Source organism: Equus caballus, chromosome 18, assembly GCF_041296265.1.
Source record: "Equus caballus isolate H_3958 breed thoroughbred chromosome 18, TB-T2T, whole genome shotgun sequence".
Lineage (NCBI taxonomy): Eukaryota > Metazoa > Chordata > Mammalia > Perissodactyla > Equidae > Equus > Equus caballus.
In genome coordinates this window covers 13,444,861-13,471,975 of record NC_091701.1, presented here as the reverse complement: position 1 = coordinate 13,471,975, position 27,115 = coordinate 13,444,861, and the positions used below count along the sequence as shown (strand labels likewise).

The 27,115-nt window shown below is 44.9% G+C and overlaps 1 protein-coding gene across 4 annotated transcripts in view; it reads right to left on the bottom strand.

Moving 5' to 3' along the window:
- Window positions 1-27,115, bottom strand: part of CCDC93 (coiled-coil domain containing 93) — a 103,475-nt gene that overhangs the window by 60,345 nt on the left and 16,015 nt on the right. For all 4 annotated transcript variants that reach the window (XR_011428166.1, XR_011428167.1, XM_070240696.1 and 1 more), the window contains exons 5-7: window positions 23,792-23,890; window positions 22,947-23,003; window positions 8,132-8,232 (exon numbers count right to left, since the gene is read on the bottom strand). Coding sequence is in view for 2 of the 4 variants with exons in the window: in XM_070240696.1 (XP_070096797.1) it covers window positions 8,132-8,232; window positions 22,947-23,003; window positions 23,792-23,890 (257 nt within the window). In the remaining 2 variants the exon portion in view is untranslated. The remainder of the gene's footprint in view (window positions 1-8,131; window positions 8,233-22,946; window positions 23,004-23,791; window positions 23,891-27,115) is intronic.

Genomic DNA, 27,115 nt, shown 5'->3' with positions numbered 1-27,115 from the left:
CTGAGCTCCCAGCTTGTCAGCCAGCACCAACTTGCCAGCATTGTGAGCAAGGCCTCAGCTGATGTCACAGAGGGCGGAGAGGAGCTGTCCCCCTGGGCCCAGCCCAAACTGAAACCGTGAGTGAACAAATGATGATTCTCATTTTAAAGCACTAACATTGGGGGTGGTTTGTTATACAAGGACAGATAACCACAACACCCCTCCCCCCTTGCTCCATGCAGGCTCCAGTTCCTCAAAGGCCCCGAAGCCCCCATTACTGGGTGAATGTTTGTGTCCTCCCCAAATTCTTATGTTGAAACCCTAACCCCCAGGGTGGCTGTAGCTGGAGACAGGGCATGTGAGGAGATGCTAGGGGCTAAATGAGGCCATGAGGGTGGGGCCCTAGCTTGGTAGGACCAGTGTCCTGACAAGAAGAAGGGACGAGAGCATGATCTCTCCACCACGTGAAGCCCTGGGGAGAAGGCGCCAGCCAGGAGGACGGGTCCCCCCAGGAACCCGCCCTGCCAGATGCTGATCTGGGGCCTGCAGCCTCCAGAACTGTAGGAAAATGAACTTCTGTTGTTCACGTGGCCGTCTATGGCACTCTGTTGTGGCTGCCAAGCTGACAGATGCCCCCAGCCTCAAAGCCCCTGCCCACCCCTGCTCCTGCCTGGAAAGCTCCATGGACTTAATGCCTGCCATTGTCCCTCTCAGCAGCCGCGGCTCTATGCAGCGGCATCACTGACCGCCCTCCACACCCTCGACCAGGCCTCCGCCATCCATCCCTCTCTGAGCAGCCGGCCGCTCTCCTCTCCACCCAGGCTGTTCTGCAGCTGATCCTCCTGGAGGACGCTGCACCTCCCTGAACTCCGCACAGGACCTGCGCACACGTGCTCTGGTTTAGGAAAGACAGTGGCACTGCCCAGGAAGGTCAGAGCACCTTTGGACCCAGAAGTTCGGCTCCCAGCTATAAATGCCAGTGAAGCGTGGGACATGGCCTAGGGTGGTGTGCTCTGGGAGCCCCAACCTGGAATGGGCCTGCATGTCTCAATGGGACAATGGCTGAATATGGCCCATCCACACAAGGGACACAAAACAGCCACCATAATGCAGGTACCCTGGCCACCCCCAGCAGCCGAGTGAGTCACCCAGGCAGCCAGGCCGCAAACAGGGTGCACATTGCACTTTACGTAAAGGAGAAAAATGGGGAAAATGCAACGCCTCAGCTGAACGTGCCCCTGGGGAGTGAGACTATGAGGCTGAGGAGGGACACGACTGTCACAAAGTCAGGGCACTGACAGTCACCCCAGGGAGAGGGGCTGTTGTCAGGAGGGATACAAGTGCTTCTGGGCTGCTAGCAATATCCCATCTACTGACACAGGTGGTGAATACAGACATCTCCACGACATGAATCTTTAAACTGTACACACACACATACACATATGTATGCATATACACTGTGTGTCTTCTGTGTGTCTATATCATAATTTTGAAAAGGAAAAAAATGAGCAATTGTCCAACGAAGTGATGGATTACTATTTTAAAAAGGAGAAGAGAGCCCCCACTTTGCTCCTCCCACATCCAGGCCCCTTGTCACAGGTGGACACCCCAGCCTCCCCTGCCAGCGCCCAACCCCCCACCCCCACCCTGAGAACTCGCCAACAGCAAATAAGATCCAAAGCAGGGAGTTCCCAGCGATGTGTGCTCCAGCTGCCTGAATGGAAACCCCTTGTTCTAGAAGGACATTGGACGCCCTGTCCAGCAATTCCAAGTGGGCATCGGTGCCCACCACAAAGCCCCCTGTGCTGGCAGGTGATGGAAGACTGGAATGGCCAGCAGAAACTTGTGCTGTCTCCTTGCTCCAGGGGACAGGGACAAGGAGCAGACAGCTCTCTGTCGGCGGGACGACTCTCCAAGGCCATTCTCAGGTAGCCTGAAGGAAAGCAAGCTGTGGACGGGGAGGAAGGGTGGTCTGGGAACAACGGGAGAGGGTGTTTGTCCTCGCTTTGTTCTCCATTTCATCACAGCTGTGCGGGAGGAAAGCAGGCAGGGCAGGGTGTGTGTGCATATGTGTGAGTGTGTGCGTGTGCATGTGCATACCTCAACCTTCATCTCCATCTCCATCTCTCCTGAGGGAAGCCAGATCCCCTACCTGTGAGCGGCCCTGTGGAGGGGCCCACATGGTGAGGACTTGACGCCTCCTGCCGCCAGCCACACACGGGAGATTACAGGTAGATCTCCAGCCCTGGGACGAGGCGGCCACAGCTGACATCCTCACTGACCCCACGAGAGCCCTGAGTCAGAGCTGCCCAGCCAGGCTGCCCCTGGGCTCCTGACCCACAGAGACCAGAAAATAAACACTGCAGTAGCTGCTCAGTGTCGGGGTCATTTGTCACCCAGCAGGAGAGAGACCCCTCCTCAGAGCCTCTCCGCTATCCCCCCGCTTGGCAGCCTTCACTCAGGGTCCCTGGAGCCGTCTCACGTCTGTTTACCGTCTCTGCCTTTCTTGTTAGGAGGAAGCCCCCGTGACGACAGGGGATTTGTTAGGTTCACTGTAGGGTCCCCACATTCCAAGACAGTACAGAGGCTCCTTGACAAATGGCTGAGGTGCAGCAATGCGGCAAACCAGCAGCCCCATCACTCTGATGTCCCGTGTCTGAGAAGCCAGAATATGACAGGGAACAAGCACGAGCCCTGAGTCAGTCCTTCCTGGTCCCAGCCCCAAGCAGCATGAGTCACCCAACCTGTAGGAGCCTCGGTTTGCTAGTCTGTGGATCAAGGATGATAGTAACAGCGGGAAGTCAGGCCAGTGTGCACTGTGGAGGCTAGGGGCTCTGAGAGCCAGTGCTCCTGGGACAAAGAGGGAGCTTCCTGCTGTCCCCTATTATAGCACAATAGATAACTGAGCCTTCAAGGGGCCTTCGGAGGGTGAAGGTACAACTGATCATGTTTTTCACTCTTATTTCACTTCTCTGGTGGACCCTGCAGGCTGATTCACTCAACATGTGTGCCGAGCCCCTCCTTCTGTGCTTTGCTGCATGGGAGTCTCTGGAAAAAACTGAAACCTGCATCTCCCTGACTCCCTTGCAGCCAGGGTTCTGCCAGTGGCCTCAGCTCCTCTGGACAGATGCCTGCCCGAGATTTAAAAGGTGGAAGTTAGGGGCTGGCCCCGTGGCCGAGTGGTTAAGTTCGCGTGCTCCGCTGCAGGGAGCCCAGTGTTTCGTTGGTTCGAATCCTGGGCGCGGACATGGCACTGCTCATCAGACCACGCTGAGGCAGCGTCCCACATGCCACAACTAGAAGAACCCACAACGAAGAATATACAACTATGTACCGGGGGGCTTTGGGGAGAAAAAGGAAATAATAAAATCTTTAAAAAAAAAAAAAAGGTGGAAGTGAGCCCCCCAAGGTGGTGGAGGATGGGGCTCCTGGCTGGCAGGGGACAGAGGGTCCGGTTCTCCCACAGCAGCATGCTCCAGTGTCTGGGCCTGAGCATCACAGGCAGTGGGGTTTCCACGGCAACAGTCGAGGGCGGGCTTACTGATTGTCCAGGTGACTGTTAGTGTTGTCCGTGGCCATGGGGCATCCAAGCTTGGTCCCCTGGTGGTCCTGGCATCTCAGTCCTAGCACCTATGAACAGATTCCCCTCTGCTCGAACCAGAAAGAATGGATTCTGTCGTCTGCAACTAATCACTGAGACTGGCACAAGTTCAGATTCTGAAATCACCTCTATTGTTTGTCTCGTGTGAAAAAAATACAGGAAAGTTTAAGAAAAATAAGTAAAAATCTTCTATAATCCCACTGCCTGGAAGTAATCACTGTAATATTTTTGCATGTTTCCTTCCGGACTTTGCATTCTATCCATTTTGTTATATGGTCAAAATGACGGTTTATATCATCCTATGCCAGCTTTGCTCACTCAGCAGGTAGTGTAAAAGCGTCCCAGTCACCTTGTCCACGAGGCCTGCAGCAGCTTTCTAAACTAAGTCAGTTTCCTCTTTACCCACTCTTACTTTTTTTAAACCATGTTCTTGAGGTATAATCGACATGCAAAAGCTGTGCAGATTTAACACACACAATATGATGACTTTGGAGATGAGTGTTCATCTGTGAAAGCATCACCACCATCTATGCCATGAACGTATCCATCACCTCCAGAAGTTTCCTCCACCCTTTTTATTTATTATTGTGTGTGTGTGTGATAAGAATATCTAACATAAGGTTTACCCTCTGAGCAAAGTTTTAAATACAACACCCAGCACTAGTACCCAGAGGCACAGTAGCTCTCCAGGACATGCTCACCTTGAGTAACTGACACTGACAACCCTTTGACTGATACCTCTCCATTTCCCCTTGCCCCAGCCCCTGGCAACCACCACTCTACTCTCTTCTTCTGTAAGTCTGACTGTTTTAGATGCCTCCAGTAAGTGGTATTACGTAGTATTTCTCCTTCTATGTCTGCCTCCCTTCACTTAGCATAACGTCTTCCAGACTCACCCAAGCTGTTAGAATGGCACGATTTCTTTCTTTGTTCAAGGATGAATAATATTCCATTGTGTGTGGCTAGTGGCTACCATGTGGGAACTCACAATTCTAAGACACAAACTAAACATCAAGAGCAATTGCCCCAGGACAAATTAAGACAAATATCAAATGATCTGCAACCCAGAACAACATAGGGACATTAAAAAAGCCCTAAATATTAAGGACTGTGGGCCTTATTCTTCGTTCATCCAACAAGCATTTATTAACTACCTTCTATGAGCAGGTCATAGGCCTCAACATCAGAGAGGACACAAACAGCCCGGGAGAGGCACATCCTATTTCATTTACTAAGTACAGAATGAATTCAAGGCAACTCGAAATTAAGCGTCAAATAGCGTAGAGAAGGCTAACTCCAGCCTCTAGTGGCTGTGCTTCAAAATTCCACTTGCAAGTCAAACACACTGCACATAAAATGCATTTCCCCACAGCGGCAGTTTGTAGAGCATGGTTAGGTGTTTAAATTGGCTCCTAAAAGTTGATTGGATCCATAATAAAACTGAAATATTACAGAGTTTCAATTTTAAGTCTAAAATCAAAACCATGAGTTTTGTTTTTCCAACAGCGTAACATTTGAATAAACATACTCAAACATGTTTGTAATGGACACACGGTCCTTAAGGCCTTCAGCAGGGCTGACCAGGCTTAAAGCTCAGCCTTATTTAAGCCACTGGAAGTCTAAAAGGAGGAATAAGCTGCAATGCTGACCTCAAAGCCAGATGCACTGTGGGCCTAGGCTGACGAGTGATCTTCAGCCCAAAGAGGAAACTCTATTTTCAGACTTTCTTCCTCTCGGAGTCAAAACACTTTCCCTCTGATCAAGAGGTGAGATGAAGAGGAAAACAGAAGTCCTGACAACAGATGGGGGATCTGGATTCCTAGGTGGGGATGAGCAAGTAAGGGATGCCACAACATAAAGGGAGAGGCAGGATACAGCAGAGTGAGTCCCAGAGCCAGCAGGGGGCCAGCCTTGCTTGACTGGGGAAGGGAAGGCAGAGGGACTAAGAGTAAGAATAACGGGGCTGGAGGGAGCGTTAGTGCTAGAGGTACTGAGTATTTAGGGACAAGGAGAACTGAATGGAGAGGCTCAGGATAGCATCCTCATTTGAATCTAAAGGTCCCATTTAAGGGCATTTGAGAACGGAAAACTGCTGCTGCTAATGATGATGGTGATAATGGTGATGACAGATAGCACCTAAGAGTTGACATTTACCATTTTCTACATAAGACAAACTGTTCAAAGTTATTCACATATATATTGTTATGTAATCCTCATTTAAGGGCAAAGGTCTCCATGCAGTGGAGAGTTCTGAACAGAACCCTGAGGAAAGAGTCGGAGAGCCAGAAAGGAGGGGAGGGGACTTGCCAAAGAAGGAAAACAAAACACTTGTTGGCACTTTAACTTTATCCAATATACTCTGTCAGTTTTAACAACCACTCCTTTCTTATTCGGTCTCAGACCAAATAACTAAGACTACACCTGTCTTTCTAAAACCAAGAGCCAGACTCTCACTGGAGGCTCAAACAATATTTGTAGATAACGATAATGACACGCTTTTAGAGCCCAACAAACCTGAGTTCAAGTCACAGTCTGAGGCTCTTCATAGTTCTTAACCGTTAGTAGTTGACCTTGGGCAAATTATTTTTTAACCCTTCTGAATGCTGTCTTTATCATTCTCACAAAGGAGAATGAGCTAAAAAAACTATCAAAATGTCCTAAGTATCCACTTGCCCACCTCTCACAAACCCACTTTCTCCTTGCCAGAAAGCTCCACAGAAAGCAAAATAATCCCTCTCCCAAAAAAACAAAAACAAAAAATCCTCATCACACACTTACCCTCTTCTGAGAAATCAGGAGAACTCAGCATGACCCACCAACAGGAACTAAGATTGGTACTGCGACACTGTGCCCCTTTCTCACCCTCCCAATGTGAGAGGAGTCACAAACAGAAGCTGTGCCCTGCTCCCTTCCGTAAAGAAAGCCCAGCCTGACTCTGGCCTCAAACTGCACCAACCACTCCTGAGGATGCAGAGGATGTCTCGAATTTACCCAGCCCTCCCAAGGTGATAACAGCTACCATCTACCATGCACGCAAAAGATCCAGTTTGAAACTGAGGATTTCAAAACAAAGTATCGAAATAGCGTCAGCATGGTCTCCGTGAGGTGGGTCATTTACCAACTCTCTGACTCCTTTTCACTCCCAGGAACATCGCAGGATCCACGATATTGGAAAAAATGGAGGTATGAACAATACAAACTAACAAACAGCACAACATTCCCCTAAGTCCTCTGGCTCTGGAACACGTGACATTCACAGAGGTTGTCTCTCCAGCTCTGGGTCACCCAGAGCAGTGCAGCCTCATCTACTCACTTGCAGCTTGGGCTTGGCTAGAAAGACCCCATCACGGTGCCCATGGCGTGCAACCGTCTAGCTGCACAGGGCCCCCACAGGCAGAAGGGCCCCACACTTGGTTGTTGTTGCTGTCTTGAAATTCTTGACAATTAATCATTATTAATAATTCTTAACAAGGGGCCCTGCATTTTCATTTATATTGGGTCCCATAAATTACGTAGCTGCTCTGGTACTGCCTGACTCAGAAGAGGAGTTCAATTCACAGCAGCAACTTGTCAGCTGTGGGGGCAGCCAACACACCAGGTGGCTTAGGGACAGAACTAACAACTAGTTAGAAAACAGACTAGTTTTCATCCTTGGGAAGGAAGGACTTGACCCCACACTACTCCCTCAAAAACAAAAACAAAGTGGTGATTGCAATTCCATTTGAAAGATGGAATAATTAAGCCAATTAAGCCTAATTTCCACTGGTTCTATTACCCCAGGGGGTAAGCCATCGGGTGCTCAATGAGGGAGACACTAGGTGGTAGTGCTGTTAGTTCCAGCCACCCAAGGAGGGTTGGGTTAGGAGGCAGCGCACAGCAACCACTTCCAGCATAAAGGAAGAAGCACAAGGAGGCACACTCACATCAAGGAGTCAGTCACCCTAAGTAGAAAACGCAGGACATGAATGAAGGTCAACACCCAGGGTCAACCGAAAATTCAGTGAGGAGAAGCACTTCCGTGTGTGTGTTTTACAGAAAAACTGAGCATCTAAGACTTACTTTTTTAAAAATTAGAGACTTTTTTAAGAAGTAACAAACCACTTCTAAATTCTTTCTTCTGGTTAGGACAATTCTTCACAGGAAACCAAAACTCTTATTCTAACACTTAAACAAGTAAAACTGCTATAACTGCTTTCAATTCTTTAGTTTATCTAAAGATTTCAACAAATGGCGGGGGCACGAAGTGCAGACCCTCCCCCGCTGCTGCAAATGCCCCGAACACCCCAACCCCCAAGGAAGGCAGAGCCAGGGCTCCCTGTTACGCCCGCAATTCCAGAGAGGAATTTCAAAGGTCAGGTCTCTAGCACCATCAGGAAACTTGGGTAACAACTTGAGAGAGAAAAGCCCCTGACGCTGGAAATCTAGGGCCAAAAACAGCAAACTCAATCAGGTAAAAGTCAACCAAGTTAATCACAATGAAGCAATTCAAATTAGCTTTTCTTTCCAATGGTTCTAAAAAACAGACACTTTAGACAGGGTCCCATTCATTACCTGCCATATTCCAAAAGTGTAGCATGGATTCGAGATTCTTCATCAAGCAGCTCCTCTGCTCCCTGCTGGCGTTTGTATTTCCGACGGGGCTTGTAAACATCCTAAGAAGTGGAGGAGACAGGGGAGTTACTGCCTGTGAGAAGGCTCCCCTCCTGAGCTGGCTGCCAGATGCGTCCAGTCAGGCAGGGAGCGAGTCCTTCCCCATCACTGCGAGTGCGCAGCTCTCCTGCGGGTCCACAGGGCACACTCAGGGTCACTACCTTCAAGGAGTCTGCTCCTTTGACTTCCGTACAGGTAGAAGTATTTCCACCCAATCTACTGTGTGCCAACTTTGTTTCAACTTGGCAGGTTTTTTTGGTCCTATGACATTTTCATATTTTATGTAGTCAAAGTTATTAATCATTTTATATCTTACTTCCTATCCTAGGGATTGTGAAAAAAATTATGGTATCTTACTTTTGTAATTTATATTTAGGTCTTTCATCCATCCAGATTTTCTTTTTTGTGGTACAGTGAAAGGTAGGGATATTTTTTCCTGAATGGAAAATTAAGAATCCCAGCATTATCACTCTAATAGTCATTCTTCCCTGATTTGAAATGGCATGCATATTTAACATATGCCAATATTATCCTCTTCAATTGCTCTTGCTTTATGAGTCTCTATCATGTCTCCACTGTCCTTTTTCAAATTTCCTGACTATTCTTACACATTTTCTCTTCCAAATGAATCATAGTATCAGCTTGTCAAGTTCATTATGGACAACTATTGTTTTGATTAGTATCATCTCAAATTTATAGGTTTCTTCGGGAAGAACCAACATCTTTATAATATTGAGTGTTGCACTGAGAAACAAGGTTTCTCTCTCTATTCAAATCTTTTTTATTCCTTAATAAAATTTTCCAGACACTACATATCCAGACCTTTCCACCACCCAGAGTGGCAAACCAGTTCAACAATCACAGACATATATATGTTAACCCAGAATCCTTAAAAAAAAGTCCTGAAATGGCAAAGGAGATGTCAATTCTTAGGCTCTAATACAAGAAAAGGAGAGTGGATACAAATCCTTCAGAGATACGTATCTTTTTTTATAAAAAGGTTTCGAGGTTTATCCTCAAAAAAATGTATGAAAACATAAAATGCGCTATAAATTTTCACTGACTTTTTAAATTACTATAGTGTCATTTAGTTATAAATGCAGAAGAAAATATAGATCTATTTTGTGTAGGACACCTTCTGAAACTATATATCTATATATATATCTACATGTACATCTCTTTTATATATATATCTTTTCTCTTTCTCTCTCTACCTATCTTCTAAACAAAGCAAACGGCATGTAACAGGTGCTCAATTAATGTTTGTCTTCACCTCCAGATAACCTGGTTTGTCATTCTACCTCAAATAAATGTCCTTGTTGACTGCCAAGCTAGCAGTCAAATAATACCTTAGTAATATTTTCTCAAGGCTCTGGGTACAAATAGGCAGCTGTTTACACAACCAAGGTATTCCATTTGTTTCTGGACCTTTTCTTCTCCACCACCAGAGTTCAACACATCTAATCTTTACCCGGACAACACCAAGACAAGTGTTACTGTTAGGCTTCTCCAGATAGTGGCATTTTTATTCTAATTAGAATTGTTCCCCCCTTGATAATTCTAGTTAATTTTATTATTTTACTTTTTATTATGAAAAGTTTCAAACATACAGAAAAACATTTGTTCTACAACACATACTACAGAATCTCAACAATTTTGTAGAAAAGGAATGGAAAAGAGTCTGGGATGATGCTGAAGGTTGTTCTTATAATTGCTGCCACAAACATTCCCTAGTTTGCTGCTAGTGTCTACATGAACAGGAAACTATAAATAACATAAAACAGATTTATAGGGAAAGGAAAATATAATTAACCCATATGATGTCACTTACTGTGTATGGTTTAATTTCCACTGAGCTCGACTACTGTAGCAGTGCCATATAATTGAGCTTAACTGCTATCTTCCTTAGTTACCACAGTCAACGACCTGAGACAGGAAACTGGATTCTTCCAAAGAAGACTGACTCCAAAACGAGAGCATACTGACACCAACAGCTACAAAGACCTTCTATTCTGGCAAACAATGACAACGTTGGCCTTTATGTAATCACTCCTTATACTTTAAAGCACCTCACCTTTTGCATTTTATAATTACTCTATGAAGTACAGGCAAGGCAGATGCTGTTACCTCCACTTCACTACTGAAGAAGCAGAGATTAAATAACTTGTCCAGGATCTCTAGAATAGTATCAAGCGTAGCCCTAGGTACCCTGGCTGCCAGTCCCAAGGTTTTTCCACTACACTAACTTGCCTCTGGTGGGCATTCTAGTCCCCCACCAGCCATTTCCGCTGAGCCCCCTCACAAGACTCACGACACAAGGTAAGGCTGCCACATGGATCGTTACAATGGTTTGCTTAGGGACCTAAGTGTTATAGAGGTTTCCAGGCCAACTGTAAAAAGAACTACTGCCAAGTCACCCTTCGTAGCAATAGGAGTCAGGAACACTGATGTCTAGTCCCATCTCTGCCACTAACTAGCTCTATGACCTTGGGAAAGGCAGTTCCCTCTCATTGGGCCTATTTCTTCATCTGTAAAATGAAGGTTGGACTAACAGATCTTGAAGGATACTCCCAGTCTCTCATTCTTTATGTTCTTTTAATCCTGCAAAAATACTGATGTGGTAACAAAATTCCATCAATAATTTAAAGTCTGTAATTAATTAAAAAAATGCTTTACACTTGATTGTGTTTTTAAAAAAGAAACAAAATCAACTTATCTTTTGCCATTGATAGTGGGAGCAATAGTAATGGCAAGCATTTATTGAATGCTGGGTGTGTGCCAGGTGTATACTGCTCTCTATGTGCTGCTCATTTGATCCTCACACCTACGAGGGTAGCTATCCTTGTTTTCCTTGTACAGATGATGAAACAGGCACAGAGAGGTTAAACAGCTTGCCCGTGGGGACAAAGGTGGTAAATGATAGAGGCAGGATCACTCCAGAACTGGGACTCTGCAAGGTGATTGATACCCCAACTTTGACCACACGTCATGGTGGGTTCTGATCATTTGTCTCAGTAGATGCTAAAGGACACATGCATGCGATTAAAAAATTAAGGGAAGTCCTTTGTAAAGCAGAGGTTCTTGCACTGTGAGAGTCACACATCTCTATTTAGCAGGTTCACCGGTGAGAGCAACTCCTCTGAATCACATCCAAACACCAGGGTGAGGGAGTAGCAGAGCACAGCGCCACGGCAGTGTCTGTGGCAAAGCCCTGACTGCTGCCCCTCACAACTCCTTTATGACCTAAAGGAGCAGGCAGTGAAACAGTCACTACCAACTGGGCATCCTACACTCCAAAGCTCCAGTGGGCCAGACCACACCCAACCCGGCAGGAAGCCACACTCCTGGGTTGCCTCCACTGACCTTAACAGCTCACTGTCACAGGGCTCAAGAGGCCAAACCCATAACAGACACGCCTCAGCCCGTGAGCCCCGTGAACAAACTGGCTTCCACCTAAAGGGGCTCCACAGACGTTTCCACCACCAAGGGCAAAGTCCTGAAAGATCCCATGAGAAAAAGTTATAACTGAGACAAATACATTTGTTTGCTTTTTCATTCTCACATTAATAAAACAACAACAAACAGAACAAAGCCCCTGGGGACTGAGCGAAGGAAATGATGAGAGATGGACGGACGGCGATCATTTCTGAAGAGAGGAACATGTCTATAGACAGGAAAGTTAGCTGGGGAGGCAGACTTCTCCAGACACCCCAAGCCTTAATTCTTTTCTCTTCTCTTTTACATGAGCCCTGCAGGCATGTCTTCTGCTCTGAGGTCCAGCACAAGTCCCCCCTCGGGTCTCCTTGAGTCTGTACCAAACAGTATAACTTAGTAAATAAGAATCAGGCCACTGCATTATATATATGAGCCACAGATGGCTTCTGCATGTTGGCTCCTAGGTTTATTTCTTCACAGCAGTCTGAGACCTGTTGGCTCAAAAGCCTGCCAGTGCCAAACTCAAATTTTTACACAGCCAATTGTCTTAAACATGGCCCAAATAAGCAGACTCTTAGCCACTTACGGTCTGGGTACATTGCATACTCTGTGAAACTGCACCTAGCACATGCTAACCATGCAGGATAAGTCCTGGGGCAATAAAGAACCTAAGCCCTTCAGACACCTCTAACCCAGAGACTTCCCTTTGTGCTGCTGGGCAACATCACCTAGACACTGAAACTTCCTCTGTGATGCCCTCTGGGGGAGCCCCTTCTTCTCTTCCCCTTCTGGATGGTGGCCCCTGTGCCTAAGCCTCTGGATGGCCACACATTGTGAGAGACTCCCTCACTGCGCATGCAAACCTGTCAAAGCACAGCCCAAATAAAGCTTGTGTGCGCTACTGCCACCTTGTGGTCCCCAAACCCCGAAATCTCTTACTGGAATGTCCCTGCTTTTACTCCAGCTCCTGGAATGTGGTCTGGCACACAGTGAGTGCTCAATTACTATTACTGAATGGTTGCCTGGCCCCGTGGCCGAAAAGTTAAGTTCGTGTGCTCTGCTTCAGTGGCCCAGGTTTTGCTGGTTCGGGTCTTGGGCGCGGCCCTAGCACTGCTCATCAAGCCATGCTGAGGCGGCGTCACACACAGCAGAGCCAGAATGACCTACAACTAGAATGTACAACTATGTACTGGGGGGCTTTGGCGAGAAGAAGAAGAAGAAGAAAAGACTGGCAACAGATGTTAGTTCAGATGCCAATCTTAAAACATATATATTATTGAATGAATACATGGGGTCAGACAGATAAGGTTTTAGTCCCTGCTCCAATACTCACTACCTGTCTGATTTAGGGTGAGTTATTTTAACCTCTGGTTTTCTATCTGTAAAACAGGTATAAGTAAAGTTATTGTGAGGGTTAATCAATCAATATATTTCACGGTATCTGACAAATAATAAAGGATAAGACATATATTTTTTGCATATTTTTATCAGACATCTGCTGAATGAAGAGGCCCTCCTCACAGAATGCCCTACGGAAGAACACACTGGAGTAGTAATTTTAAATGACCTGGTTTCTTAGATGATCCAGTAAGTTCAGCAATGCATTTCCTTTCAACTAGACTGGAAGCTCTAAAAAGTCTTGTTTTTCCCTGTCCCCTCTATTCTCATACACAATTCTAAACATTACCATAAAATGCTCAATAAATAATAAATGAATATATCTTTTGGGGTTTTGGGTCAAAATTCACAGGTACTCTCTACTCAAGGTTAAGAGAGAGTAATAGACTTCGCTGCACAGGACAGAGACTTCATGAACATGGAAGGCTGACAGCTCAGAAAAGGAGGAAGTAAGCTATACAGCAGCACACTGAGACAAATGAGCGATTATTATGATGATGCAAAAGTGGAAGGTGGTAAGGGGAGGCTTGTCCTGGGTGGCAACAATTTCATTTTCTTACGTCCTTTGAAAAATACCACCTCTTATGAAGGAAGCCTTCTGCAAAGCAGCTAGCTATTCTGTGAAAAGGAGGTATGGAGAGGACAAGAAAGTAATGTGAAAATTAATAAACAGAAACTTCATTTAAAATGGAGTCAGGAGGCCAGAAGAGGAAGCTCTCATGCCCTACAATGATGGCAAAGCCCAAGTGAAGAGGACCAGCTCTTCTTGCCCAGCAAAAGCTCAGCCAGTGAGACACTGTCACCACTCGGCCCATGGAAGCCAGTGCACTGTGAAGTCTCAATTCCTCCAACAGACTCTTTGTTTACAACAGCCCTCCCCACTTCCTCTTCTCCTCTATGAACGAGTTCCTCCTCCCTTTGTTGCTCTGAACTTGCAAGGGGCTCACTATGGTTGTGGATCCTGATTTGCAATTCTCTGTTGATCCTGAATCATTTCATTGGAACTGTGCTGTTCAGCCTTTGGCCCCATTCCTTTGGAACTGGGCTGTTCAACTGGAACTGGGCTGTTTAGCCTTTGGATTAGGATGTTCCACTGGAACTGTGCTTTTGGCCTTCAAGCTGACCCCCGCCACTCCCCACCCCCCCACCCCGTATTAGGCTGTTCTCTTAGAATTGTGCTGGTATTAAACCTGCAGGCTGTTTAGGCTGTTTGAACATATTTTGAGGCCCCCTGTGTTGCACAGGGACCCTGGCTGATTTTATATTTAAAAACCATAGTTCTGAGCCAGCCCTGATGACCTAGTGGTTAAAGTTCAGCGCTCACCACTTCAGCAGCCTGGGTTCACTTCCCAGTTGCAGAACCACACCATCTGTCTGTCAGTTGCCATGCTGTGGTGGCGGCTCACACAGAAGAACCAGAAAGACTTACAACTAGAGTATACAACTATATACTGGGACTTTGGGGAGGGAAAAAAAGAGGAATATTGGCAACAGATGTTAGCTCAGGGTGAATCTTCCCCTCCCAAAAAAAATAATAATTCAAAGATAATCAAGTTTAAAAAAATAAATTAAAAAAAAACAAAACGTAAGATTGCCCTCATACGCCATATTTAAAAACAATAACAATGATAACAACAAAAAAAACATAGTCCTCACTCATTCACCTCTCTAACTAAATGGATCAACTTAACCAAAGGTAATTTAGAACACCAATGGCAATTATAGGGAACTTTTGAACTCTCCAAACTTACTTTTTTTAAAAGCAAATCGGACAACCATAGCTCCATAATTTCCAAAACTGAATGCAATACCTATTTTGCATGGTATTTTGAGGCTTCCAAACGTTATCACAAGTCTAAAATTGCCTCTTTGCAAAATAAAAATTTAAGATTAAATGAGGCAAATAAACGATTAAAGAAAGATAAAATGGCTTCCCAAACTTGACATTCCTCTTTCCCGGCTTCTTTGTCTCAGGCTCTGCCAAGGGCCAAGCATGGAAATTTGTCCAGGACTTCCAAGCAATAAACAACATTGTTATCCCTTAACATCCTGTTGCTCCTAACCTTCATATGCTACTAACACCCATTCTCAGTGGAAGTAAATCCTTTATGTAACTGATTTATGCACTGTGTTCTTAGTGTCTTCTGGTTGATGAAGCTAGCTGGTACCTTTTTGCCTTTACTTGGGAAGGAAAACAACTCACCTGTACAGTAACACCTCAGGATTTTACTGAGAGTCCCCATTTCTCACGAATCCTGAAAGCTGATCTGGACGATAGAAAGTTCCCTAGGGGTTCTACTTTGCTGCAATATGTGGGCCATCTGCTTCTTTGCTCATCTTCCCTTGCCTCCTCACAGGAAGACAGCATCCAATCACTAAAGCTTTTAGCCTTTAAGGGACACAAGTCACTAACGAAAAATTGTAGTTTGCCCAAACCCAGGTTCGATATTTAGGGCATCTGATAGCAGAACAAGGGCTACACCTAGATACAGATAGGCTTCAGAGTGTCCTGTTTCCAAAGCCCAACACTAAGCACCAACTGTGAGGTTTTCTTGGGTTAGTTGGCTACTGCCAAAATTGGATTCCAAATTTCTCTCTTATGGCCAAACCTCTGTATGTTTTACTAAAGAAAAACCCCAACCCAATTTTATGGGAAGACTAGGATGACATAGGCTTTAAGGCCTTAAAGGAGAGTTTAACAAACCCACCTGCCCTTGGACATCCCAACTATCAGATTCCCTTTTTCCTTTTTGTATGTGAAAAGAATGGGAATGCCCCTGGGGTACTCACATGAAGACAGAGAGACCACCATGGACCCATAGGGTATTATAGCCAGCAAGTGGACCTTGTAGCAAGGGGATATCCCCTTGTCTTAGAACCAAAACTGCCACTGCCCTTTAGGTCAAGGCCACCAAGGAAACTGTGGGATCCCCTTTAACTATCTTTGTACCTCATGCAGTAGAAGCCATCCTGAATTCTCACCACATTCAACATACTTCAGCCAGCTGCCTCATCTCCTATGAAATCCTTTTGGTAAGTGCTTCTCACGTAACTCTATCACGTTGTAATAAACGTAACCTGCTACTCTTCTCCCCTCCAGTAACAACAAAGCCCCTCGTGACAATTTAACACCGCCAGATCACCTCCTGACCCCTCATGATGATCTCAGGAAACTCCCCCAAGTAACATCAACTTCTCATGGTTCACTGCTGGTTCTTATTTAAAAGGCGACAATGGCAAACACTGTGCTGGGTATGCTATTGCAACTCCTCTTGATATTGTTCAGGCAGCACCTTTACCTATGGCTACTTCAGCCCAACAGGTCTAATCATAGGCTATAACACAGGCTTGTACTTTAGCCACGGGCAAAACTGCCAACATTTATACTAATAGTAGACACACTTTCAGAGTAAGCTTATGATTTTGGAATGTTGTGAAAGAAATGTGGCTTGCCTACTTAAAAATGGCCCCTACATTCAAAAATTATTAGATGCTATACTTTTACCTGCTGCTTTAGCTATTATCAAGATACCGGGGCATTCTAAACTTGACTCTCTGGAAGCAAAAGAAAATCACCTTGCTGAAACTTCCACAAGGAATACTGCCCTTAAAGGAACCAACAGCAGCCAAGCCTTTGTCATGATCCAAAGTGATATTTCCCAAAACGCTAACTTAGCAAAACTAGCTAGAGAAGCCTAACAATTGGCCTCAGAAGAGGAAAAAGAGTGGAAATTCAACAGTTGTTGGTTTGATAAGAGAAGAGAAAGCTCTGGTTCAAACTAAATACCAACCCAGTCCTACCACGGACTCCAGAATTCCCCCTCCTAAACAGTGTACATGCATTTAACCACTTGTCTATTGACAAAGTGATAGCATTCATGAATCAATATTGGTGGGGAAATAGAAACAAGGCCACAAGAAATGCATACCTCATTTGTTCCACTTGTCCAAAATATAATCCAGGGAAGCCTGTTTGTATTGTTCCCAGACATTTTAAATGGTCTAACGAACCAGTCGAGGTTTGGCAAATGAATTTCATCCAACTTCCCCTGTCTCATGGATGTAAATTTGTTTAATCATGGTCTGTATGTTTTCTCACTGCACTGAAGCCTTCCTTTGCAGACAGGCTAATGCCTCCTCTGTAGCTAAGATCCTTTTGGAAAGGAGATCCCACCGGCGGAACTCCTCTGGAACTTCATGATGATTGAGCAACACATTTTACCTGTCAGGTACTTTGCAACATGGTAAAGGTCTAATAGATGCTAACAAAATGAAGCACGTTCTGGTAGAGCAATCTTTTCACGGTGTGCTCCCGCGAGACCAAGACCTTAAGCATCACACCCTGCAGCCTGGAGATTCCATCTACTAGAAAAGACACCTCCAGAAGGACTCTCTTCAACCTCGATGGAAAGGCCTCTATCAGGTACTGCTAACTAACCCTTCCTCCACAAAACTCTTGGAATAGACTTTTGGATTCACGTGACACATCTAAAGAAACCACCAAACCCTGACCAGACCTGCACATCATCTGGTGACTTGAAAGTAAAGATTTCCTGGAATTGAAGCAGATGACATCTGATGAGACAGCTTTCCCAAGATGTCCAGACGAGGCCTGCTGGGAGTTTGTCTGCCAAACCTCTGATGCTGACATAACGCTTCAGATGACCTCCAATGCCTATGATCTTGATAAGATATGGACTTAAGGAAGAAAAAAACCACCCTGAGAGTTCTGCCTCCGATTCCTCCTTGTTACTTGAATGTGACCTCAATAGGTTTCCAGTCTGTGCACTTTCCCTCTGATGTGGGACATGACACCCAGGAAAATTCCTTAGCACCAGGAATAAAGGCCGATAAAATCAGGAAAACCTCTCAATCAGCGATGCTTTCAGAGAAAGGTCTTGATCAAAAGAGAACAATGTGAAAATTAATAAATAGAAACCTCATTTAAAATGGAGTCAGGAGGCCAGAAGGGGAAGCTCTCACACCCTACAACAACCGTCGAGCCCACGTGGAAGAAGAAAGACTTCCTCTTCTTGTCCAGCCAATGAGAGACTGTCACAGCCAGTGAGAGAGTGTCACAACTCAGCCAATGAAAAGCCAGTACACTGTGAACTCTGAGTTCCTCCAATGGACTCTTTGTTTACATCAGCCCTCCCCACATCCTCTTCCCCTCTATGGAAGAGTTTCTCCTCCCCTTGTCGCTTGGCCCTTGCAAGTGGCTCACCATGGTGGCAGATGCCTAACTGCAATTCTCTGTTGATCCCGAATAAACTCATTTTTGCTGGAGAAATAACTGGCTGTCTATTGTTTAAAGTCAACACCAACACATTTCAAAGAAAAAAGCAGAAGTACTGGGAATAATCCCCAGGAGAAAGAAAAATAAGGCCTAGACAAAGAGAATATCCCAGGTGATGAGCTCAAAAGTTAAAGTTCACAACAGCCTTTCAGCCTGGTAATCTGGCAAGAGGTACTAATAGCTTTAGGCATAACCTCTGACCCACTTCCACTTCATGGAATGTATCCTAAGTAAATAATTAAAGATAAAAGAAAAAATTTAGCCATGAGGATGTCCTACATAATAGCCAAAAGAAAAAAAAAAAAGATACAAACTAAGCTAGTTAATTAGTACCACACAATGAATGCTCTCCAGCCACTAAAAACGATCACAGCCACTACAGCTATGGAGGTATATTTACTGGCATGGAAAGATATCTTCAATTACATTGTTAAGCAAAATGAGCAAACAACAAAACAGAATATACAGTATAATACCATTTTTTCCACTCCCTAATTCTCTATATTGATAGCTGTAACTCTGTATTTCATGCTTGGAATAGAAGTGATTATTCCTGGCTGGTGGTATCATGGGTGATTCAGTCTTTGTACTTTTCCTCCAATTTCTAGTTTTTTATCATTATTACTAGAGTACCAGTACAAAAGAAAAACAAGCTTTTTTAAAACAAAAAGTCATGTACCAAAAAAAAAAGCCTGGGCTACATAACCAAGGATGAATGCAAAGACTGGAATAGTCCTATAAGGATGGCTAAAGATAAGAATAAGTTAAATATTTTGAAAAACATTAAAATGTTTAATATTGATTTTTTTAAAGAGATCATATCTAAACAAGAGTAAGTAAAAGCCTACTGGTTGAGGCACAACAGTATCACGCTAATAGATGAAAAAAGAAGACAACACAACAATCTCCACTTAGCATCTATTGTCCAGCTGGACAAGGGGTCTTCAAATAGGAAAAGTCACAGGAGTTGGCCCCACAAGGAACCGAAGCGGTGGTGGGAGAGCACCCAACCACTCTGGATGCGTCTGAGTCTCTGGGACCCAGAGGAATAATTGCCCAGAGTCTGGAAATGTCAAGAACATTACTACAAAATTGGGGCCAGGAATACGTGAGAAATCAGAGACCAGGTGAAGAGGGAGAAAACTGGAAAAAGCACCAACATCTGTTGTATTTGAGGAGTCAGATATAAAATCAAAATCTGGCTGCCTCTTCCTAGCTCTGCAACTATGTAGGCATTTTACTAACCTTTCTGAGCTTCAACTTACTGATTTCTAAAATGAAAATAATAACATATAACTCCCTGAGTGTTGGTGAGGAGTCAATGAAATAACATGTATAAAATGCCTAATTAGGTGCCATGCACCTAGGAGGCAGTCAGTCAATAAATAGCAGCTAGAGACATTTTTTTTTTTTGAGGAAGATTAGTCCTCAGCTAACTGCTGCCAATCCTCCTCTTTTTGCTGAGGAACACTGGCCCTGAGCTAACACCTGTGCCTATCTTCCTCTACTTTATATGTGGGACGCCTATCACAGCATGGCTTGCCAAGTGGTGCTATGTCCGCACACAGGATCCAAACAAGCGAACCCTAGGCCGCCAAAGCACAACGTGCAAACTTAACTGCTGCGCCACCAGGCCGGCCACTAAATACATATTTTATTAGAGGCTGGGTCTAGAAACCAGGCACCTAGATGTTTGGCCATATTTTAATCCTCAATTTACCATTCATAATTTAAATTTGAGATTCCAGATTTGTCAATAAGGAGCAAGTTACAAACACTGATGAGGCATCTGAAGGGCTGTACTGGGAAAAGGCTAGAAGGAGAAGAAAACTCCCTTCAGGGCCTGAGACTGGTGAAGAGCCACAACCCCTGGTCATCTAGGAAGGATTTCATTACCTTTACCAAGGGAAGGATTTTCCTTGGGGACAGTGACAACAAACAACAAACAGCAAGCTGCTCCACTTCTTACACTGATTCACAAGAATAAGCCAGGGACACGCAGTGCAGCCCTGGAGTCTCGTGCAAGCTTCTGGGACTCTTATTTCCAGGCTGCAAGGAAGCACTCGCAAAAGGGAGGGGCAGGAGGGATGGAGGTTAACAGCAATGCAGATCAGTTAAGAAACCTAAGAAGACACAATCCGGAAGTGAGAAGTATTTTCAGTAGATAGGGAAAGAAGAAAACAAAGCCCAAAGGCCAGGTCTGGCCTTCCATAAAAATTCTTTATCATTCCTGCTACAAATGTACTGACAGACAATTGAGGAGTAAGTTCACACGTAAAAAGAGAAAAAAACTATGCAATTTGAACTATTATCAAAGACACTTGCAAATATTTTTCCACTTTTGTTTTTCTTGATATTATTTTCTCATTAGCTGCAAACACCATTTTCTCTAGAAGCTCACAGCATAGTGGTTACAAGAGTTTGCGTGCAGTCTCCACCATCACCAATGTGACCTTGCACAACATACATAAGCTATCTGTGCTTTAGTCTCCTCATCTGTAAAGAAAAAAAAAAAAATACTCCTTTGTCCTAGGGTTGCTGTGAGGCTAGATGAGTTATATATAAATGCTTAGAACAATGTCTGGACACCAGATTTTTGTCTTTGTCTCCTTAAATTCTATACAGTTACATTACCAAGAAGAAGATTTTCTTTAAAAACTCCACTATAAATGAGAAGAAGAAATAATGTGTCTCTAGAGGCCTGAAATGTCTGATGGGTACAGAGAGGCCAGTCCCAGTTCCACTGATAGGATGACCGACAGCTATGCTGGCCTTCTATTCTCGCTGATAAGGCTGAAAACCATAATGTTTTCCCACTCACCACGCACGGCTCAGAGTGAGATTTACACAGGAAGATATTCAATTAAGCATTCATTTAAAAAGTTTACTTTTATTTTCTGTTTTTGAATAGGTGATACACAGACTTGGTATAAAATTCAAATACTACGAGGTTTATAGGGAAAAGAGAATTTCCCTTCCTCTCCCGCCCCAGCTCCCAATTCCCTGTATCAGAGCTAATGCTGTCATCTGATTCTCGTATCTTTCCAGAAATGAAGCATCATTTAAAAGAAGAGAAAGCAACAGCATATCCAACCAAGTGGTTATTATTTGTAATGACAAATGCTGTTAGGAGGAGCCTTTAATAGCATACAAAAGACTCTATACTGGGGGGCCGGCCCGGTGGCACAGCAGTTAAGTTTGCATGTTCCACTTCAGTGGCCTGGGGTTTGCTGGTTCGGATCCCGGTTGAGGACATGGAACCTCTTGGCAAGCCATGCTGTGGCAGGTGTCCCACATATAAAGGAGAGGAAGATGGGCACGGATGTTAGCTCAGGGCCAGTCCTCCTCAGCAAAAAGAGGAGGATTGACAGCAGAGGTTAGCTCAGGGCTAAGCTTCCTCAAAAGAAAAAAACAAAAACAAAAAACTCCATATTGCTAAGTGAAAAAAACTACAAAATTATATTTAAAGCATAATTCTATAAAAATGCACATTAAAAATATGAAAGAAACATGTCCAACCATCAGAAGTGGCTGCTTCAGTCTTCTGAAATTAAGGTTGAGTTTCTTCCCTTGTATCTGTCAACCTTTTTTTAAAGAAAAACTTTAAGGATATTCTAAACTGAACACCTATTTCATAACCAGGAAAAAAAATTACTCTGCTGTCATAGCATGTCCTCTTCTTTTTGTTACTTAATACTGCCACCAAACTTACAATTGTATCTGGCTTCAGAGCCTAACTATCTTAAAGGTTTTCCACTCTTACTATTTCCAAAATGGAACAGGGGAAAAAATACGTATGACTACTATAAAGCGACAAAGACTTTTTTTGTTTTAAACAAGCACTTTATGTCTTTTATCATCAAACGACTGTTACCCTTTTCAGAATAATCACTTTGGGAGACCACACACTTATTCTTAAAGTGAAAAACAGGCAAAACAGCATGATGTATTATTTTCGGAAGAAAGAGAATTTGCACCTTGGCACTGAGGCTCCACTCCCATCAGTTCAGGTAGGAAGGCTGGGGGGTGAGTGGGGGCGGGCTGACCGGGTTCCGCTGGGCTCTGGCCCAGAGTGTTCTGACACGGCCCGAAGCTCCTCCACCCCTTGTGCTAAAGAAGTGGGCACACGCATACAGATTCCCAGAGGTTACAACAGGCTGCGCATGGTGACAGAGGCCATCCCAGACTATTCCACAGAAAATATTCTTTCTCCAAAGCCACCATGGGGGCAGCAAACTCAATCTACCCTCTGGAGGTCGGCATTTCCTCTTTGGAGCTACTCAAAGTTTATACCTGCACTGGGACAAACAAGGAAGGGCTACGAGTTTGGAATATTTCTCCCTTGAAACCGAAACTAAGAAAAACACTGTGCAGTGGTCATGGCAAGTTCTCCCCGTGAACGCCGGGTCCAGACAGTGGGCACATAAGGCAGGGTTACCCTCACACCCCAACCTGACGCCAGCTCCTGGGCAGCCCCAGCAGACGAAGCCTCAGGGAGCAGGGCGTTTGTGACTAAACCAAAGGGCTATCTGGAGGCTGTGAACCTACGTTCTTCTCTTACACAGGGACTTGGACAGGGGAACTTACTGAGAGGTCAACAACAGTCTTGATGGCCTTTTCTTTTCTCTTGAGGAAGTCATCATCCTGTAAGACAAAACAAGGAATAAACAAATCTTGGGCGAAGACTGAAACGCACTGGACTGCTCAGACGTCGGCCCTATAAACCGACTTCCCGTCACTACCTCACCTGAACCAGTCTCAGTTTTCTAACAAACTGGAATACATTCTGCACGGGAAAAAGCTACCGCCTCTGCAGCTGGCTCCAAAACAGAGCTCTATAGTCAGAAAGAAAAACGGGGACCACTGAGTGCAGTGGTGACGACAAGTATTCTCATTTCAAATCCTTACGAGCTCGGAAGCCTCAGGCAAGTTACCTAGCCTCTGAGCCTCAGTCTCTCCATCTGTAAAACAGGGACAGAAACACCTATGTCAGGGGGCAGCCATGAGGATTAAAGAGTAGAAGGCAGGTGATGTGCTGGGGCTAGAATGTAGTAAGCATTTCATAGTGTCCAGCTATTGTTGTTGTTGTGATTACCTTCCAACTGTTCCTCTAAGAATGTTCTAGGCAAGTGGTCTCTTGAAAAGCTTTATATGACTATAGAGAAATATACTCATGTTCTTATAATTTAATAAAAGTTCTGGATCAAGTACCAAAACTGACAGAAAAGGACAAAACCATAGGGCTTTCCACTCAGTGCCCATTTAAACAGGCAGTTCTAGTGACCCAGGAGGTCCAGTCTCAGTGCTGCCCAGGCAGAGGCAGAGATGCCACACAGGGGGTGGGAGTGCAGGGCAGCCTGCACTCACTCTGCTCCTTCTAAGTGTGCACCCATGCTCCCAGCTGGACAAGAAAAGAAAATGAGAACACTGACCTCAGGGAGACTGTAGGCCTTCTGGAACTGGGACACAGAGTAGGAGCGGATGTAGTCACCCATCTCTTCTTTTGTTTCTATAGCTCGCTTCACCAGCCACTGCAGAAGAAAGTTAGGAAACGTGAGCCGATGGGGTGAAACACCACTGCAGTGAAGGCCAACTCAGAGATGGCACCACTCGTGAACCCAAATCACTGTCCTTGAACCGACCAAGTGACGACAAGCTATCAACACACACTGTCCTATAGGAAAAGCAACTGGCTTAGCGTCTGAGATGCTAAGATCCAGTGGGACCTAGAGCTGAGCAGCTGTGCAGGAGGAGCCTCACTTCAGAGCCTCAGGCCTCAGTTTCCCTCTCCATGTAAAGTGAAACTGAGAACGTCAGTTCCTTTCACCTCACAGAGCTACTGTGGGAGCTAATGAAACCACATGTACTAGAGTGCTTTGTAAATACCCGAAACATAACACAAATGCAGCTATCCCCACAACCTCCTGGTTATAGCGATCGATCTCAACGTCATTCTTTTTCCTGCTTCTTGCACCACAGACCAGAGAAAGGGGAAGAACCAGAGAGAACCCCTAGTATAACCCTCAACTGACAGATGAAAAAACATCCCCAAACTACTCAGATGTGAGAACAGGGTGTACTGAGTACACAGCCTTGGGCTTCGGGTTAGCTTGGCACTCACAACATTCTCTCTCTCAAACCGCACAATGCTACAAGGTGGCTGGTACTGGCCGCGATGACAGAACCTGAAGCTCAGAGAGACTACGTAACTTGCCCATTGATCCACAGCTAGCAAACCACAGAGCTGGGCGTCACAACTCACAGGCTCTTCCACACCAGAAGACTGGACATATGGGCTTCATTAAATGTTTCCCAGCTCTTTTGGGCTGATGTGCAAAAGGAGGTGTTTCTCCCTACCTCAAACTCCAGTTCATTAAAACACACACATACACACACACACACCCCATAACCTGTGGAAGATTCCAGTGCTCTGAGGGTAAGAACGCAAAGTCAAATAAGAGCCTTTGTTGTCCTCCCCTGGCTCTTCATTCAATTCCTGTACTACTGAAGAGCATTATGGAGGGGGTGCCATCTGTCAGGCTTGCCATTCTCTCTCCAGAGAGAGCCACTACATCTCAAAAGCAGTTTTTGGACAGTAGTTGTGTTTCCCCAAGAGCACAGCCACACGTGGCAAGGTTTAGCTGCCTAGGAAAGCAGACACGTGGCATGCTGCATGGCGCTCCCACAGGGACAGGAAGAAATGCTTGATCACGGAGGGCAGCCAGCTCCAGGAAAGGACACGTTTAGGAAGTGGCTGCCCAGGATAGGGGCGGCTGCAAATATCTATATAAGGAACATTCTTTTGTTGTCAGCATCTTCCATTTATTTCCATCACTCCACTCCACCCCATCTCCAAACAACCACCTCAGGCACGGACAAAGCCAGAAGCAGGGGCAGAGGATGAGACCACACTCAGAACTACGGTAGCTCCTAACTTGCACCCCTACCCCAGCACCACAGCCCCAGACAACTAAGGAGGCTGACACTTGCTCAAGTCAATTTGTCTCTGCTTTGCTTTGGATCCACAGATCCAGTTTCTGGCCTTTCATATTTGTTTCCTTTTCCCTTAATCAGATCTACCCAGAATTATCACTTGGTGGGATGCTGGAGAGTGTGATCAGATAAGGAAGGTAAAGCATGTTGAGTCATAGGATTCCCACACACAGTCCAATACTGTTTTGGAGTTCCCAGCATGAAGGGCTGTGGAGGGAACCTCTTGGACAGCCAAGCTCTGCCACAGCTCCCTGGCATTCAAGAAAAATAGCTACCCTCACAGGATACACATCCCACATGGGAGAAAAAGATGTGACCTAGAATACCAATGGCTGGAAGTTAGACCCGTTTTTCTCCCGGCTGGCATTCGGAGTGTGTTACTGTAGCTTTGTAAACGGTGTGAACAGGGGGGATGAGTCTCGAGCCCGGCACAAGACAACGAGTTCAATGGTTCCCAACTGCTGGTCCGTGACTATCCTTGCACTGGTCTCCAGCAAAACAGGAAAAACTAGAGGCATGTGGTAAGCTTTTCAGGATGCTAAAGGTATTCAATTTGAAGGACTGTCCTTTATTTTAAGATTGGGAGTTAAATGGCTTTTCAGGAAATGATAGAGAAACTAAGAGCAGTTACTTTTAAAAAGGCCGTTGCCTGGCAAAATACAGATGGCAACCATAGGTCAACCTCCATTTTTGCTTTAAAATTTTACTGGTCCATGAAATTAAGAAATCTGGTAACCAGCAGCCTAGACTCTCACATCCAGACAGGAAGCCCCCCAGCATTCAACTCACAACACGGAACATTCACAGACACTCAAAATGCCCAAACCAAATGCAGAAGATCACTTCCTTTTCACCCTCTTCTCATATCTAGAGTAGATTCTTTGCCCTCAAAGTTCTAGCATGGGGCTGAGGAAGGTCTAATCACTAGAGATCCAGGCTTTGGGGGAAAAGGCAACAACTTCACAGAATGACAGTGTTGGAGGTTTTAGTAATAACACAGGGGCCCAACTTCCTAGTTTCACAAAAAGGATCAGGTACCGTCCCTCTGCATCAGACAAAAAGTCTAACAAAGACACAAATCAAATTCTGAGTTAACGTCTTGGCCTCAAATCTACAAATTTCATTTACAAATTTACAAATTTCATGGTATTTGATTTGAAGCCTAGTGCCCGGGAAGATTCCCAACAACAGCAACAACAACAGAAACAACTATAACATTTATAAAGCACTTCCTAAAATACGCCAGTCCTTCAGCTAAGTGCTTTACACATATTAACTTACTTAATTCTCATCTGATCAGGTAGGTACTACTATTATTTCTATTTAAGAGATGAGAAATTAAGTCATTTGCCCAAGGTCACACAGGTAGAAAGGGGCAGAGCCTAGATTTGAACCCAGGAAATCTCCAGGGTCCACGCCCTTAACCCCTACACTATATAATCTTAACACAGAATTAGAAGACTTTTCCAGCAAGGGATGCACAGCTTTCTTCTCTGTGGCTGCATGAATGGTGGAGTGGGAAAATACAAGGCCTGGAGACAGGAAGTTTAGACTGGAATCTTTGCTTCTCCACTCACTAGTTCTCTGCCCTTAAGCAAATCAATTATTCCCCTTCTGAGTCTCACTTTCCTCAGATATAAGACTAGGATTATAACAGATGCTTCAAAGAACTGTATTAGGATCAGATGCAAAGTACTGCTCACAGAGGTAGCCAACAAAGGTGAATTCCTTTGCTCCTTCTCTTTTCACGGAGCCTGGAGGGC